This window comes from Lepisosteus oculatus, chromosome 1, assembly GCF_040954835.1.
Source record: "Lepisosteus oculatus isolate fLepOcu1 chromosome 1, fLepOcu1.hap2, whole genome shotgun sequence".
Classification (NCBI taxonomy): Eukaryota; Metazoa; Chordata; class Actinopteri; order Semionotiformes; family Lepisosteidae; genus Lepisosteus; species Lepisosteus oculatus.
Genome location: NC_090696.1, coordinates 2139224 through 2156080, shown reverse-complemented (window position 1 = coordinate 2156080; position 16857 = coordinate 2139224). Strand labels below are relative to the sequence as shown.

The 16857-nt window shown below is 42.6% G+C and overlaps 1 protein-coding gene across 13 annotated transcripts in view; it reads right to left on the bottom strand.

Moving 5' to 3' along the window:
- The window catches only part of dysf (dysferlin, limb girdle muscular dystrophy 2B (autosomal recessive)), a 132377-nt gene extending 117878 nt beyond the window's left edge, over nucleotides 1-14499 (bottom strand). For 4 of the 13 annotated variants that reach the window (XM_069195277.1, XM_069193991.1, XM_069194759.1 and 1 more), the window contains exon 1: nucleotides 14283-14499. In XM_069195277.1, coding sequence (XP_069051378.1) covers nucleotides 14283-14370 — 88 coding nt within the window. In that variant the 5' untranslated portion in view covers nucleotides 14371-14499. Of the gene's footprint in view, nucleotides 1-5404; nucleotides 5718-14282 lie in introns of those variants that run through there. The other 9 variants (XM_069191728.1, XM_069192392.1, XM_069192726.1 and 6 more) reach the window with 4 other exon arrangements.
- Nucleotides 14500-16857: the final 2358 nt, after the last annotated feature.

Sequence of the window (16857 nt, the reverse complement as noted above, 5' to 3'; positions counted from 1 at the left end):
GCTAAAGACATGTTAAGGCAGTGAATGTGACTTCAATGTTCTGAAGAACATTCTTTATATATTTCTATATAACCAAGATTTCCCAAGTGAAAGATGAGGTCCTACCTAGAAATAAAGACCAACCTATGAGGGCATATCTCCAGCCCATGATGTTCTGGGGGCACAAAGACTATTAACCATGACTCCAAAATGTGGGCTATTGGAACTCCTAGTCATGCTCTGTGAGAGCTGTGTGCGACTGTAGTATATATTGACTACAGTTGGTGGGAAATGAACACAATATACAGTATAATAGTTGTTGTACTTCCTGATTTGGAGTTTGTTTTGGAAAGTTACTTCTTAGTGATTTAGTGCTCTTGGTGTTTGCTGTCACAAACTGGCCACACAAACTCAAATGCCAAAATCTTTCTTTTCACAAGTTATTTTATTGAATTATTTCAGTACTGTAGTTCTAGATTTACAGGATCATTTGTTCACGTGACTGTAATTAGATCCAATGCAAAATATCTTCAAGGTTAAAACTGAAAAAACAACATATTCAATAAAACCTTTTAGCAAGAAGATACAGTTCTTAAAGGAAGATTTAAAAAATACAACCCAGTCAGCTGATATAAAGTGCAATATCACAAAAATCCTTAGAGCATTGGCCTCTCCAAATGTAGAATTATGAACCCAGCAATTAAGTTTTGTTTGAAAGCTTTCATTAAGCAAGTCAACACAACCTACTCCTTACGTCTTACCTACATTTAAAAATGTATTGTACGGACAACAATAGCAATGAAGCATACCAGTGTTCACTAAGCATCTAATATACCCCATACTACTACCCCAAAATTAGGGGTAATTTACATTTGCATCACTGCCTAATCAATATCCATGTCATAAATATGCACTTGGCTCAAATTTATATAAATACCTTTACTGCTACATTAATTTTTAAAGGCTGTCTTGTTGGGAAAGGCTTATTATTCTATCTACAGGAAGGGAAGCATCAGTAGAGTGGTGCTTTTGCTTCATCTTCATAGGTGTCTGTCAGATTCAGGGGGAGCTGAGTCAACACCAAGGAAATCAGTCCATCAATTGTCAAGTTGTCTTGACTGTGCAAACTAAACACTCCTTCTCCAAGAAAACTGCTGACTGTTGAAAATTAATTACTGAACTTCAACCCTGCATGGTTAATGTGAGTGCATTCTGCACAAGCAGCCCCACACTGGAGACACACAGTGGCCATTCTGCACCAGCAGCCCCACCTGGGAGACACACAACAGCCATTCTGCACCAGCAGCCCCACCTGGGAGACACACAACAGCCATTCTGCACCAGCAGCCCCACCTGAGAGACACACAACAGCCATTCTGCACCAGCAGCCCCACCTGGGAGACACACAGCGGCCATTCTGCACCAGCAGCCCCACCTGGGAGACACACAGTGGCCATTCTGCACCAGCAGCCATTCTGCACCAAAAGCCCCACTGTCCAGCAGTGGAACCGAGTCATGAAAGTGGCGTTAAGACTCTTTATAAACAATGCCACAGGAACTTTAATATTCAAGTAGTCAGGACCCGAGTTCAAAGGACAGCACTGTCCCCACATCACCACACTGAGGCATGAGTTCTTGCTTTCATTCAGGGCTAGAGAAACGAATGTCCAGTGAATGCAGATGTATTGCTGCTGAGCTCTTGTTACTGTGATTTTATTGATTACACTACCTGTCATTTCTACTTCTGATATGTACAAGCAGAAAAAGGAGTAACTTAGAAAATTCATCTTCTTTTCATTTTAATGTTTTTAGTGATGTTTTCAAACCATAGATATTTCACTTTCAAACACTTTAGATTTATATTGCTGCAGAAGAAGTGTTATTGTGTGTATTATTTCAAGTGGCATGAATTTTAGATTTGCAATAGTAATGAATCTTTTTTTCCTTCCTGAGGTCACAACATGGTAAAAAATAATATTTTGTTGCTATGATATTATCAAGACAAATGGCTTACTACGAACCATTGCAATAATTTAAAGTATTATTTAACATCCATTATTTTCTTCTCAGGATTAATAAATAAACTGAATCCTCAAGTGGCCAAATTGTATTTAAAAGAGCTCAGGTCATTGAGACATTGCCAATTAGACCTCTGAAATGTGTTTGAATTGAGCATTTTCTTTTTCAAAAGAGTTGGAGAAAAAGTCCAGCCTATCTTTTTAAATGTTCTAATTTATACGGAGAAGAGTTTTGAAGGGAAGACTGGCGCCATCATTTGAAGATAAGATAAATTCAGAACCACAACTTCAGCAAGCAGCACATTTATTGGAAATGAGAGACGAGAACGTATATTAATTGAATATAGCTTGAAGACAATGAAGAAAATCATTGAGTACACTCAGTAAAGAACACCTCCAGTTAAACAATGGAAACACAAGCACTTAAACAGCTTTACATTGTTGCCATGGCTACCTGACACCTAGCAATAGCCTAAACAACTTTATGACAGGAACCACAGACAATGACAGGAATCTGAAACCATAAAGAGGCCTTAAAATAACTGTTGTTTTTTAAATATATTATTATCACATCTAATATACTGAGCTACCACTAAACAATCCAGTTGCTTTGCATACTCCAAATTCCACTCTTATCACATGAACTGTCTCCCAGAGAGAGTTCATTCTCCTGTCTCAACAAAAGACCCCAAACTGTTGAACCCGAGCACTCTGTGTTTTCCCTGGTCTACGCATGAAGATGAGCAAGCCGCATTAAAATCAGTCTCGTCTCTAAATCACTGCATGACAAAAGCCAGGATTGGAAAATTTCCTTATAGTGATTAATGCTCCCCAGCCGTTCACACACACAGGAGCCCCCCAAGCACACATTTCGGACACTTCCTCTTCCTGTGTCTTCTCCCTCAGACCAGCGCTGCTGCTGGTCAACCCCTGTACTCCTGTATCCCTGCTGGCAGCCGAGCCCTCTCAGTGCTTCTCTGTCAGCAGCTGACTGTGGGGCAAACTGCTTACAATAAGGTCATTAACAGGGGATGTAAATTCTGACCACAATCCTAGCACATTCTGCTAGCGAGACCCGTGAGTTCTTAAAGCTGCTCTAATGCAGAAAGAAACCTATGTGAAATTAAAACTAACATTTTAATATTCATAAATGATATTATTGCTTAAATATTGCAGGAAAGCACAACATGAAACAACAATGTCTAATGGTGTATATTTGTTTGTTCATTGTTTCTTTTGTTATCATTCTGTAAGTTTTTAAAGTTTGCTATCATCACAGAGATTAAAGAAACTACTGTTCAACAGCTGTTCATTAGGAAAAGCATTATAGCAAGGAATATGAAAATGGAAATGTGGAAAACTGCAACATAATCAACAAAGTTCTAAATGTAGTGAACAAATTAAACTGCATTTCATTTTCAAAACAATTCTTATAAACTGTTCATGGTCAAATATTTCAAAATGAATAATGACATCTGAGAATCAGATGATTTCTGAATGTTTATTGAGTATTTAAGGACACAGGGGAAGGAGGCTCCACCCCATTAAGAGAGAGATGAGAGAAGAGGTGTGTGAAAAACAGATACTGTATATATAACAAACGCTGGTAAGCAAAAGTTGTGATTTAAACCAGTTGGATGATATTGACCTGTCTGTCTTTATTCCTCCAGAATTTCAGTGAAGATCTTTCATAAAAACACATTTTAATGTTCAATTTGCATACTTTTCGTCTTTCAGTTTAAGAAACTCATTGAGATACCCAACAAATGTATATAATTATATCATTTTTACCTACTGATTGACTTGCCCACTGGAAAACTTTCCACATAAAACATTCTCACTCAGACATGAAACACTGACATACTCTCTGCTCTTTGTTACTCTAGTCCCAGGCTCTGATTCCCCTAAACTAAAAATTAGGGTTCACAAATTTCTTCAGGCTGTTCAGCAAATTAGAGATATCCGACTTTGATCAAGCAGTTCTGATTTTTGCTTGTTTTACCCATGACTTCCATCAGTAAAGTACCCCGGTTTCCTTAGTACATCTCTTTGTTCTGTGGTAATTCCAGAACAGGATATTTTATCTCCCAGAAAAATAAGACAAGTAAGTAATACATCTTAGTTGTTTGAAAAGAGAGTAGAAGAGAGGGCTTCTACTGACCCATATGCAAATCAACACTAAAAACATTTCTATTTAAAATATTATAACTCTCCTTTTTTTTGTAGAAGTTGCCAATGCCCTTTTGTTTCTGTAAGTCTCAGCTCATAGAAACACTCTACTAACTCTACCACTCTACCAGCTCCACAGTGACATGCAAGGCGCTCAGCGCTGATTGGAGGAGTGGCCTGACTCTCAATGACATCACCACCTGCAGAACTCGCAGAAGCTGACCAATCCCAGCTCGGCTCCCAAAGGCACTGAGCCAATCGTGTACAACCTCTTTAGGGGAATCCAGGTCCCCACTGGTGAACAATTAGACATTTTGCCTTTCTGCTCTATGAGACAAAATATGAGGATGTGTAAAAATGTATTATGAAGAAGTAATGTTGATAAAAAGTTGTGATAAAATCATAAACCTTTGTTTGCAAAAGAAACTGTTACACAATAGATCATTATTCAGAGATCATGGATGAAGGCCGGCAGTTACAGCAATTCTACTCTTTTTTATTTGTTTTACTTATACAAGTAAGTGATTTAAAAACAAATTCTCTGAAAGTGACAACTGGAGACCCATTTATCCAGCAGAGTATTTACAGGGGCAGCCTGAGGGAAGACCTGCTCTAGGGCTCAGCAGCAGTGTCACCCAGAGTTAGGGCTCACACAGAGCGGTGGAGGTCTGCGCTGTAGCCTTTACAATCGCTGTCCTGCTGTGCAGCACCTTGGTTAACATACACAGTCTTAACACTGCCATACTTCCTCTGTAGGTAAGAGTCTCCCTGCAGACTCTTTCCAAACATCAAAATCTGAGAATCAGTTCTGTGTCAAAAAGCTCTGAAACAGTTACAGTTTTCCTGACAGAGAAAAAACATGAAAAAATAATTCAGTTCTCTAAAACTGAGAAAATGAGTGAAAAAAGATTAAACATATTTTGTATTTTTCTGTTTGGTCTTGTTGGCTTTTCTGATGCAGTGTCCTTACTTAAATCACTGAACAATTAGAAAAAAATCTTTGAATAATTACAAATGACATAATTTCCATCACCTTTTTATATCTCATTAAAGAGCTTTGTTTAAAGATATACAGTACTTCTACAAACACCAAACATACTGATAAAGCAACTTCCATCAATGTACGCTCTGTTGTGAAACCAGCCCTCTATTATCTCAATTATTCCTTTTCACTCCTTACAGGGTTCTCCCACACGCAGTGCAATCCCACCGGCTCTGGCCCAGATCCCAGTCCTTACCTCGAAATGTCAGGCTGGCCACTGGGTCGCTCTGCCTGTCCCCCTTCTCCACATTGGGAAGGCTGCTGGCCCGCTGGACAAGGCACCTCAACATGTTTCCTTGAACTGGCTGCTACCTCTTCCCCAGTAATCCAGACCAGCCATGCATGGCAGAGGGAAGCAGTGGGGAGGAAGTAATTCTCAAAGTGAGTGAGTATAAGGGCTTTGTCTCCCCAGAGTAACAAGGAGTGGGCTGGATCACCACAGTACGAGTCTGTGTGTGTGTGTTTCAGCACACACTCTCGGGTTAGATTTGTGTTCTCCGAGTGATCAGTATTCCAGCTCTCCCTCACTCACACGCACACACACAGGAGAACTCTCCGCTCCAGTGAGACTCCGCCTTCAGAGAGGATAGAGCGGCGTCCTGAGGAAGTCAGAATATTTCCTCTGCTCTCTTTTGCCCTGCTTCAGGGTTAGAGTTGGAGCTGGGCAGGACTGCCTGGACTGCTATGACACACAGCTTCAACAGCACAGCACCTCTTCATACACAGAGGAATTCGGTGCTGATTAATTCATAGGCCACAATTTTAAACATGGATTTATACAGTATGTTGGAGTTTAGCTTCTCCCAGTAGTGGCATTAAAAACTTCAGAAAATTCCAGTAACCACTCCAGCAGGATGTTGTTACCTGCATCGTGCTTTAAGGACATGCTTACATGCTAGTATAAAATCACATACTTTTGCTTGCAATATATAATTTTTCACAGTGGTTAAGTATGAATCTACATAGAAATAAAAGAGCAAATAAAGGTTGAAACACATGGTTTCAAGTAAATGATTTTAACTTCCTAACTGCTGGAGTAGCAATTGGAGAAATTGGTAAAAGATGAAAATGTTACGAACTTCAAACCCTGAAAAACTAGATCCCTGTGGAAGTGCTCTTGACCAGCTAACATCTTCACAATCCTAGTGTGCAAACACAAATAATTGATTAATGCTCTTTCAAATCCATTGACCTGCTTGATAGACATCCCAGAAATCCGCCTTCTACACCACAGTCAGGCATTGTGTTCCAAACTCCTGCAACTCTCATTACAAAGCAGTTCCTCTTATTTCCTGGCTTTCTTCTTCTATGCTCTCCTAGTTTGATTTGTTATATCAGAGTTATTTTTTAGAATGTTCCTGAATCTAATTTCCCCAGAGCCTCTGAGTTTTTTTGACCATTCATTCTATGGTGTGTCTTTATGTTAAAGGAACCTTTCATCTGTGAAACAATATTAATGTGTTTTCTTAGTGTTTTCTTCATTTCCTAACAATGCCTGCACCTCCTCTTCTGCAATCCTGCACAAGGTCCTAAAGGCATGGAGCGCCACCTGCTGTTCATGATAACAATCCAACTAATTTCTAACCACTTAATCCAATACAGGCGCAAGGCAGGGTACACTCTGCACAGTCCATCACAGGGCACACACACACACACACACACACACACACACACACACACTCACCAGGGCCAGTCCATCACAGGGTACATACACACACAGACACACACTCACACCAGGGTTAGTCTATCACAGGGTACACAAAGACACAAATGCAGGCATGCAGAATTTTCCCAAGAGACTCTGAAGCTACCAGGACTGTAGGAGGAACCCAGAGCACCCGGAGGAGACACGCAGACAGCATCCCAGGAGTTGAACGTATGGGCTGCAGTGCTAACCCCTGCTCCACTGTGCATCCATCACAAACATGATCATAAAAAAATCTATTGCTTTCTTTAACCTCATCTGTCCAGGAAAGGAATGTGCTAGTTGCTTCAATTTAAGGGTTCATGGGTCTGTTTATGTCTGGAGCAAGAGGCTTCTTCACAGCTAAAAAAAAAACGCAGAGAGACATGGCAGGAACAAAGAGAACAAAACATACCTGTAACAGATATGTTATTATAATAACGCAGCATACAAGTCAGACCTTTAATTTTAACTGGACCGGTGGCAGAAAATTAAACCTGCACAATCTCATTGACTCATCGTCAGGTGTCCCTCATTATTTACATTGCTTGTTCCTCTCTACACATCCAAAGAGCTGAAAAACTAGGGTTTATACCACCCAATACAGAACCATCGGGACTGACCGCTAGTTTAAAACTGTCTGTAGACCGCTGTGGAATGGAATCTGTAGAATGGAGGAAGAAGAAGAGTACAACAGTGCAAGTCACAGTTTCTATAAATGTCTGTTTGAACAGTGGTTTGTTCATACACGTGCACTGTATTTTTAGACTTTTTACTGTTTGAGTCCCAGTTTGCTTTTTCCCGATTCTTTTTCGTTTTTCTATTGTACTCTCTCTAGTGAGAGGAATTGGCACAGCTTTCCCTGTTTCAAATTTAAAATTCAAAGAGCTTTATTGGCATGACCGATGAATTTTGAACAGCGCAGTTAAAAATGAACTGAACATTTACAATATAAATGGGACTTTTCTGGACATTTCATGAAACATTATAAGGAGACCCACATGCCTGTGCCTGGAGATCACATACTGGGCTGTAGCTCTATTGACTTTCCTCCTCCCTCCTCCAGTAGGTTTGGGAGCTGTTGGGAGCTGAGAATTTGAAATAGATTTTTTTTAGGGAAGAATGATTGTCTAATCCCAGAATATTCCTCACAGTACACCAGTGCCTCTGCTTGTTTCCACTTTCTTTGACCAGTCTTTGGTCACTCAGCATGTTCTCTCTGGGCAGCCAGGTCTGCATTTGTAGCCCAGGCCAGACTATGGTCACTGTCTATTCCTCCTTGTGGTCTCTTACCCTGGTCAGATACTTGCACGCTGTGTATTGTCTTTTTAGGGTCCTAAAAACATCCTCTCACTGGCTACAATCTAATGAACAAACACCAGGCAAACAGACCAGGGTAGTCTTATACAGGTCCCAGAGGGCCGGTGTGTCTGCAGGGTGTCTACGCAGAAGTAAAAAATTAATGAGCCATATAGGGATCAATAACAGGAGACAATAAAGATGCAGTTAAATTGCTAAATCAATATTTCAAATGGCGTTTTTACAAAAGGCATCAATAACATGCCTGATCTACTGTATATCAGTGATTTAAACTGTGGAACATTTAGAAAACATGCTTAAATTTCAGGAGGTGTGGTAAAGGGACTTTCCGAAAGACGAGCGTGACCGATGAAATTTAACATTGGTACGTACAACATGACCCCCACCAGTGACTCCACAACACACGAAACAGGAATCTGGATGTTCACGTACAGTAGGTTTTCCCACGTACCCGTCAGGTCAAATTGGGGAAGCAACAGAAAAACAGAGAAGTTAAAACTCCACAACACACTACCAAGACTATTATAGAATATAACTGAATAGAACATAAGATTCAGTTTTGATAAGCACCCCCCCAGAAAGAACATTTAGTTCTTTACATTGGAGAAGTGGGTTTCTGGAACAGCTTTCCATTTCAGGTAGTTGAGGACCAAACTCTGAACTCCTTAAGTGGCCTGGTGAAATTTTATTTTCACTTAGTTATGGAACTGACCAAATTTGATGACTGGAATTCTGTGGTTTCCAGTATTAAGATCCTGCAGTTGTTAAACTGGAACAGCTAAGACAGTAAACATTTCTAGATCTGGTGAGATATATGCGTCAACATCTTCAAGTTGCTCATGCTGCTTCTCCGGGCACCTGTTATTCTGGCATGCAATTTAAAAGCATACATTGCTTGATAAAGTGCCTTAATACCCTAATCTGCTGTCCGCAGCTGATGTGAGTAAGACACTAGCAAAAGTTAATCCAAGTAAGGCTGCTGGAGCTGACAATATACCAATATATCGTGCTCAAGGAATGAGCAGATCAGATAGCTGATGTCTTTACAGATGTGTTTAATATCTCTCTGTGCCATGCGGTCATCCCCGTATCAGTCAATGATTACAGCCCGGTGGCTCCTTATCATGAAGTGCTTCGGGAGCCTAGTCATGAGCCACATCAAGTCCAGACTCCCTACCCCTCTGGACCCCCTTCAGTTTGCCTACCACCCCAACTGGCCTACTGATGATGCTGTATCTCATGCCCTTCACCTGGCCCTGTCCCACCTGGATAAGAAAGACTCTTATGTAAGAATGCGGTTCATTGACTGATAGGAAAATTGAGCTTGCTGAACCCCAGCACATCCCTCTGCAACTGGATTCTGGACTTTCTGACTGAGAGACCTCAGACAGTCCAGATCGGAAAAAAACATCTCCAGCACCATCACAATGAGCACCAGAACTCCCCATGGCTGTGTGCTCAGCCCACTGCTGTTCACATTGATGACTCATGACTGTACTGCCACAGTTCAAACTGCATCATCAAGTTTTCTGATAACATGACGATGGTGGTCCTCATTCGTAACAACGATGAGTCACCATACAGAGAGGAGGTGGAGCAACTAGTGGACTGGTGCACAAACAACAACTTGTCTCTTAAAGTAGATAAAACAAAAGATCACTCCTCACTGTACATCAATGGCTCCCCTCTGGAGACAATTAGAAGCACCAAGTTCCTTGGTGTACACATAACAATACCTCAAAACCACCTCCCTAGCCAAGAAAGCACAGCAGATTCTCTATTTCCTGCGGCGACTGAGGAGGGCAAACCTTCCCCCGCCCATTCTTACCACTCTCTACAGAAGCACCATTGAGAGCACCTTGACCAGCTGCATCACTGTCTGGTTTGGGAATCGTAACACTTCAGACCACAAGACCCTGCAATGAATTGTGGAAACAGCTGAAAAGATCATTGGAGTCTCCCTCCCTTCCATTTCTGTCACCTTTCACAAACGCTGCTTACACAGGGCCTCCAGTATAGTAGATGACCCCTCCCACCCCTCCCATAAACTCTTTTCCCTCCTACCCTCTGGGAAAAGATATCACAGTGTACAGGCCAGCTCCACCAGACTCTGTAACAGCTTTTTCCTGCAGGCTGTCAGGCTCCTCACCCTGGAATCTACTGGCACCCACCCCAATTCCAGAAACAGGGTTTAAATCCCCCCAGTGTGTTGTGTAGATTGTATGATGTATTTTTTATACTATTCTGTAACAGTTAAATTGCACTATGCATATATCCTTTGTACACTGCCTCTGTTCCGGTGTACATTGTCTCAGTTTGTACAATCTTATTTATCAATATTAGTATTATCAGTCCTGTCTACATTGTCTATGTCAGTGTCTTGTCTGTATTTGCACTGTGGACCAGGTTACATGCAAGTGATAACATTACTCCTGTCCTGGAGCTCTTGCACTGGCTTCCTGTCAGATTTTCTGTCAACTTCAATATTCTCATGCTCACCTATAAGACTCTACATAGCTTGAGATGTATATGTATGTTACATTATTATTATTCCTTTGAAGCTGAATATTCATCTTCAGCTCGTTGATAGCCCACTGTTTTCCTATCATGTGCAAATGTTTTATCTCATTGTGCTGTTATCACTATAAAATCAGTGCACACTGGCTGGGATTTATCTTCCAGTTGTACTTCAGAGCAACTTCGCCCTGGAATGTCAAGGGGTGAGGAGGAGGGTAGGAGAAGCTCACAGCAGAGCCATGGGCAGATTACAGGCTGGGCAGGCAAAATGAAAGAGCTCATAATGACGCGAGGAGTAAAGTCTCACAACTGCAGGAGAGTAAATGCTTAACGAAGAGCACCACAGCAGCATCTTGCTCAGTTTTAAAGTTGTAAACCTGCCGAGTCAGTCTCAGTTGCTTTCCTTTAAGAATTCTGAACGAAGCTGTAAAACACCGCAGGATCTGCAGCTGAAGCTCGGAGCCCAACAGGGAGAAAGTACTCTCTTCCAATGTGTACCTGTGTGTCCTTGGGGACCTGGTGGAGGACTGACAGAATACGAGCACAAGCTTTCTTTCAAGCACTGTCCTGAAGAACCGCATGTGAATCCTGAGTGTCTCCCGTGATTAAGAGACTAATCGTGGGCGGAGCGGTGGCTCTGAGGCTCAGGGTCTGTGCCTGTAGCTGGAAGGTTGCCGGTTCAAATCGCACAGCCGGCAGAGGAATCCTACTCCGTTGGGCCCCTGAGCAAGGCCCTTATCCCCAACTGCTCTGACCCCAGGCTCTCTCCGAGTCTGTGTGTCTCATGGAGAGCAAGCTGGGGTCTGCGAAAAGACAAATTCCTAATGCAAGAAATTCTATAGGGTTAATCAAGTGATGTTATAGATAAGAGATAAGAAGTATTCTGACTCATACAGTGTATATATTTGCCCCACCCCTGCCTTATTCATTGCTGGAAAGTGAAAAAACATAGGTCTTGGAAATATGATCTTCCTGACTCGGGCAAACAGATACCTCTTTACTCAGAGAGTTGTGGGAATCTGGGGCGATAGCACGGCTCTGGGATTCCCTAATCATGTCTGAATGAGATCCTCAGAGAAAACAGCGACTTGGACTTGAAAGAGGACTTCACAGACGCCTTCCATTTATGTTGATCTGTTTATATTCTAGACTACATCTTCATCAGCGCAGAAGCTGTTTGAAGCTGCCATGAACTCTGTAAACATCTTGATCATGACAGTTAAGAAATTCGGATTTTCAAGCAGATAAAGGAAATGCAGTTGTACTTCCTGCTGTACAAATGTAACTGACCAGCTGTCCAATACTTGAGCTTAATCTAACCTTAGCAGCCTTAGCAGCTGACTGTCTTTGTAAAAATAGCTTTACCAAAGGGGTAAGGAAGGAAATAAAAGGTCAACGCTATTTATTCAATTCACATCACATTTCACCTCGGCCTTTTTCCTTTGACTATCATGTTTTTGAAAATATGGTATAGTGATAACATTTTCAAAACTCAGGTTCTTTATACTACAGTTGGCAATATTTGCATGTCCATGGCTGTGCTGATTCCCACTCCAGTTGTGTGTCTGGTAACTGAGTCAGAGACTGGCCTCCCCTCCATATGATCAGGTTTATGGAGCAGTAAAGCCCAGGTGTGACCTCTGACCCCTTCGTTACCATCAGAGACGTGGCAGAGCTCTGCAAAGTCTATAGCTAGATCAAGCTCTGCCTGAAACAAACAGCTGTCAGGAGACCCATGGTTTTGGCAGATCGGTCCTTTCATTTTTTTAAAGGGCTGATTAAACAGCATATACATGTCTGATGCTACCTTGGACAACTGTTTTTTAACTTTATTAAAAATCCTCTTCTTTAACTCTCAATAAAGAACAAATGCAGTGATTCCACAGAAAAGGAAAACATATAGTTTGTCATTATAAAATGCTCTCCTTGAGGGCTAAAGCTGTTTTATTATTATTTTATTGTTTACACTGCATGTCAGGCATCACAGTAGCATTACAGGTAGCACTGCTCCTGGATCCTTGTGTGTGGAGTTTGCATGATCACTTCTCGGTCACACAGTTTTCTCTGTGCCCTGAATTCCACATGTGTGAGCTGCCATGGACAGATCTTCCCTTGTGGGGTTACACTCTGGACTCACCACAGACTTGAACTGGGCTAAGCAGTTACTTAAATCTATCCATCCATTTTCTAACCACTTCTTCCAATTCATGGTTACAGGAGAGTCAGAGCTTATCCAGCAAGCAATAGGCACAAGGCAAGATACACCCTGGATGGGATGCCAGTGCATCACAGGACACACAAACAAACACACTCACACCAGGGCTGATCTTCCCAATTAACCAGTATGGTTTTAGACTGTGGAAGGAAACCAGATCACAGACAAAACTCATGCAGACACAGGAGGAACATGCAAACTCCACACAGACAGCACCCCAGGTCTGGAACTGAACCCAGGGTCTCAGCACTTTGAGGCAGCAATGCTCACCACTGCACCATTCCTAAAAGAAAATACTAGTTCTCATTCTAATCACTAAAGCAGAAAAAATAAACAACAAAAAACAAAATTAAGATGGAGATTTCCCTCATCAATCCTGTTTCTGCTTGAAGTCCTTATACACTCTGCACACAGGAATGAGAAATGTCTGAGGAGTTTGGGCAGAGATCCAGGCTATAGAGGAACCTATGATTCTCCATTTACATGATGTGTATCAAATGTGTATCATGTCAAGCCTTCTTACTCTGCCAAGTCAAAGCACATGGAGTTCTGTAATTCAGTCAGAAACACGAATGAGGCCCAGATACATTCCTCTTCTGCATCCCTTCACCCATTGATGTGATTCCTGCCGCAAGTTGTCTCAGACTGGCCAGATCAAGCTACCTGTCTCCTGTGGAAGGCTACAGACAGAAAGGGCATAACAGTGCTTCACACGATGGCTGCCAGCCATGGAGGCACTGACTGCATTTTAATTTATGGTTCAAAGGAGCACTAAAGAAAATCATTCTCCCCAGCAGAGGCTGCATACACAAGCCCACTAAAACAGCCCTGACTCCAGCTCTATCAACAGCAAATTGCAGCAATCACATTAGCCAAGAGTTATTGATCTTCAGTCAGTAAGAATCTGCCACGGAGGTCTGTGGTTGCTCACTACAGAGACAAACCAAAGTCTCCCCTTAAGTAACACTGGATTAGGTCAAAACACAAACACTGACAAAACTAAAGGTGTTTCGGTTCTGTTTTATACTGTCAGAAAAACATTGGTGACCACAAATAAGCACTTGTTAAACCCTGATTTTGTGCAGAGTGCTATGACACAGAACTGAGAAGACAGCAACAGTGGTTTCAGTGGAACAGAACCCCCATAACCCCCAGGCTGCGTTTACTCTGAGCCTCACTCACTTCAGGAGCACATGCCTGCCTGCAGTGTAACAGGACTCCTCAGATAGATGGGAAGCAGAAATAGGAGCCTGGCTGTTCCAATAATAGCTCCAGCCACAGCGGAGAGAGGGACAGAGGAACGGGCGAAAGTGTCTGCCTCTGTGTTCAGCCTCCTACCTTGGAAAGTGACGCAGCAGTAGGCATCGCTGATGTCCGTGTCAGGCGTCAGCACATTCCCGGCGCGGAGCACAAACACGCGCAGCATGGGGAGGCAGGCGGGACGCAGCCGGAGAGGTAGAGCGGAGACGGTCCTCTGACCACAGCACTGGCGTTTCCCACTGTCCCAGACTGGCGCACTGCTGCTGCTGCTCCTCCGGCTATGAAGAGAGTCTGATCACTTGCTCACACTCAGGCGCACACACACACACGAGCGCTGACACCAGCTGCTTAAAGGGCAAGGGGCCCATTGTCTGTGCTCTCAGCTCACACTCAGACCACAGGCCAGCCTTCTACACACAGCAGCAAAGAACTATCTTCTGCTGCCCAGGGGTGCTGCCTGCATCTTGGTTCCCTTGTGTGTTCTCTGGGTGACCTCTTGCTAAGGGGTTATTAACATCTCAGTTATTGAACAAACAAGGGATATGATGAGAGGTGGCTAGAGCCCTTGTGTTTGTAGTAGTTGATTGATCCAGGGTTCTCATCCTGTGACCTAATTCGAAGGAACTCTGTTTCGTGAAAGAAGATCGGCTTCAACAAAATAGTTAGTTTCTTGTCCCAGATCACAACAACACTTTGTGTAAAGAAGGGCAAAGTGCGAAGTCCACTGGGCTGAATTGAACAGAAATTTGGAATTTCCTTGTCAAAACTAAAAAGGTTCAGTTCCTTCAGCCTGGGTAGTGATTGTGGGATGCATCATGGGTGGGCAGGAGGAAGAGTACAGAGGACTGGTCAGCAGCTTCGTGGAGTGGTGTGAGAAGAACCACCTGCAAATTAATGTGGCAAAGACGAAGGAGTTGGTGATAGGTTTCAAGAAAAAGAGGGTCCAACCTGTCTGCATCCATGGGAGTGGCATGGAGATAGTGGACTCATACAAGTACCTGGGAGTGCACATCGACAATAGACTGGAATGGTCCAAGAACACCGAGGCCATCTACATGAAGGACCAGAGCTGACTCTACTTCTTGAGAAGGCTCAGGTCCGGTCCTTCAATGTGTGTAGTAAGATGCTACATATGTTCTATCGGTTGGTGGTGGTGAGCGCCATTTTCTACACGGTGGTGTGCTGGGGCTCTGGGATTAGAGCAGGGGATTCTAACAGGCTGAACAAGCTCATCAGAAGAGCAAGCTCTGTCATTGGGCCTGGCCTGGACCCCCTGGAGGTAGTGGTAGAGGAGAATGGTGTCCAAACTAGAGGCCATCGTGGACAATGTCTCCCATCCCCTCTATGACATGCTTGTGGAAATGAAGAGCATGTGTCCACATGGTTATATAACTTAAGACAAATGAATTTTTATTTTACAAAATGACAGCTAAGAGTTTCATCAGACTCTGTCAGTCCCACATACTCTGACCCTTTCTTCACACCTTCAGTGCTTAATGGGAACTCACTGAGGTCGCACAGAACAACAGCATTCTTTGGTTCTCTTCCTCTGTCAGGCAGGTGTAGGCAGTTCTGGTGCTGGGGGACTGTGTGTCTGCAGGTCTTCTGGGTCTCCTTAAAGCTGCAGCACCTGAAGAGCTGGGAGAAGCTGATCAATTGGTCCCAATAAGCCAACAATGAGCTGATCTACAGTAGATTGTTAGCAGCCGGGTTGGAGTGAAGCCCAGCAGACACACCACCCCCCCAGGTCCTGCATTGCCCACCTGTCTTATGAATCCCAGTTGTCTGGATTATGCTCACTTCTCAGATTCCCAGATGAGGTGCGAGATCCGGATGAAACCTGCTGCTCCCTCACAATGGCTTGTGTCTGGTCTGTGAGAGCAGGCTGTGCTGGGGTATGCTCTTCTTGCCTTGTTCTGTGAGAACATACACAAGAGTGTTTCACTGCTTATTAATCATTGCCATTCCCTGCCTACAGTGATGCTCCTTTTCTGAAGGCATGCAGAAATCCAAATCACCCCCACTGATGCACAGATACTGTAGCTGTTATGGGCCACAGGCAAGGTGTCCTCTTTCTTGTGATATCAGATATCAGCCAAGGGGTTTAAACACAGCTGTTTGCGAGAGGAATGAAGCAGACGGTGTTGAAAGGGCTCGTACAGTGAGGTAGGAGTGTTGTGCTAACTGAGCACATGTCTTACAATGGGTTTGTCTTTTGCCTGCAGCACATTATAGCAGAAGTCCAACAATTCTGTTTATAGAAACAGATGGGAAACTTCACTCCCATGACCGCTAAGAATATTGCAAAGAATCCAAAAATGCATAAATTGCCTGCAATGGATTTAACATCTGAATTACTCAAATTATATTCATAATAAGACCAATATTGTAAAAATATCTTACTTTCACAATAGACTACTGCTTTTATTACAATACTGTGTATTTTAGCAACAGATCATTGTTTTCCTAGAAAGAAAAAGTGAATTTGGAATTAATTAGTACAGCAAAGCAGATGATTGTCATAATCCAGCTTCATAAAAGATTAAAGTATATTTCATGAAAAATAAAAAATTAATCCCAGTGTTTGGGAATTACTTTGGTAATATTATAATTTGAAATAGAATAATTAGGCCCACATACTGTATCAATAAAA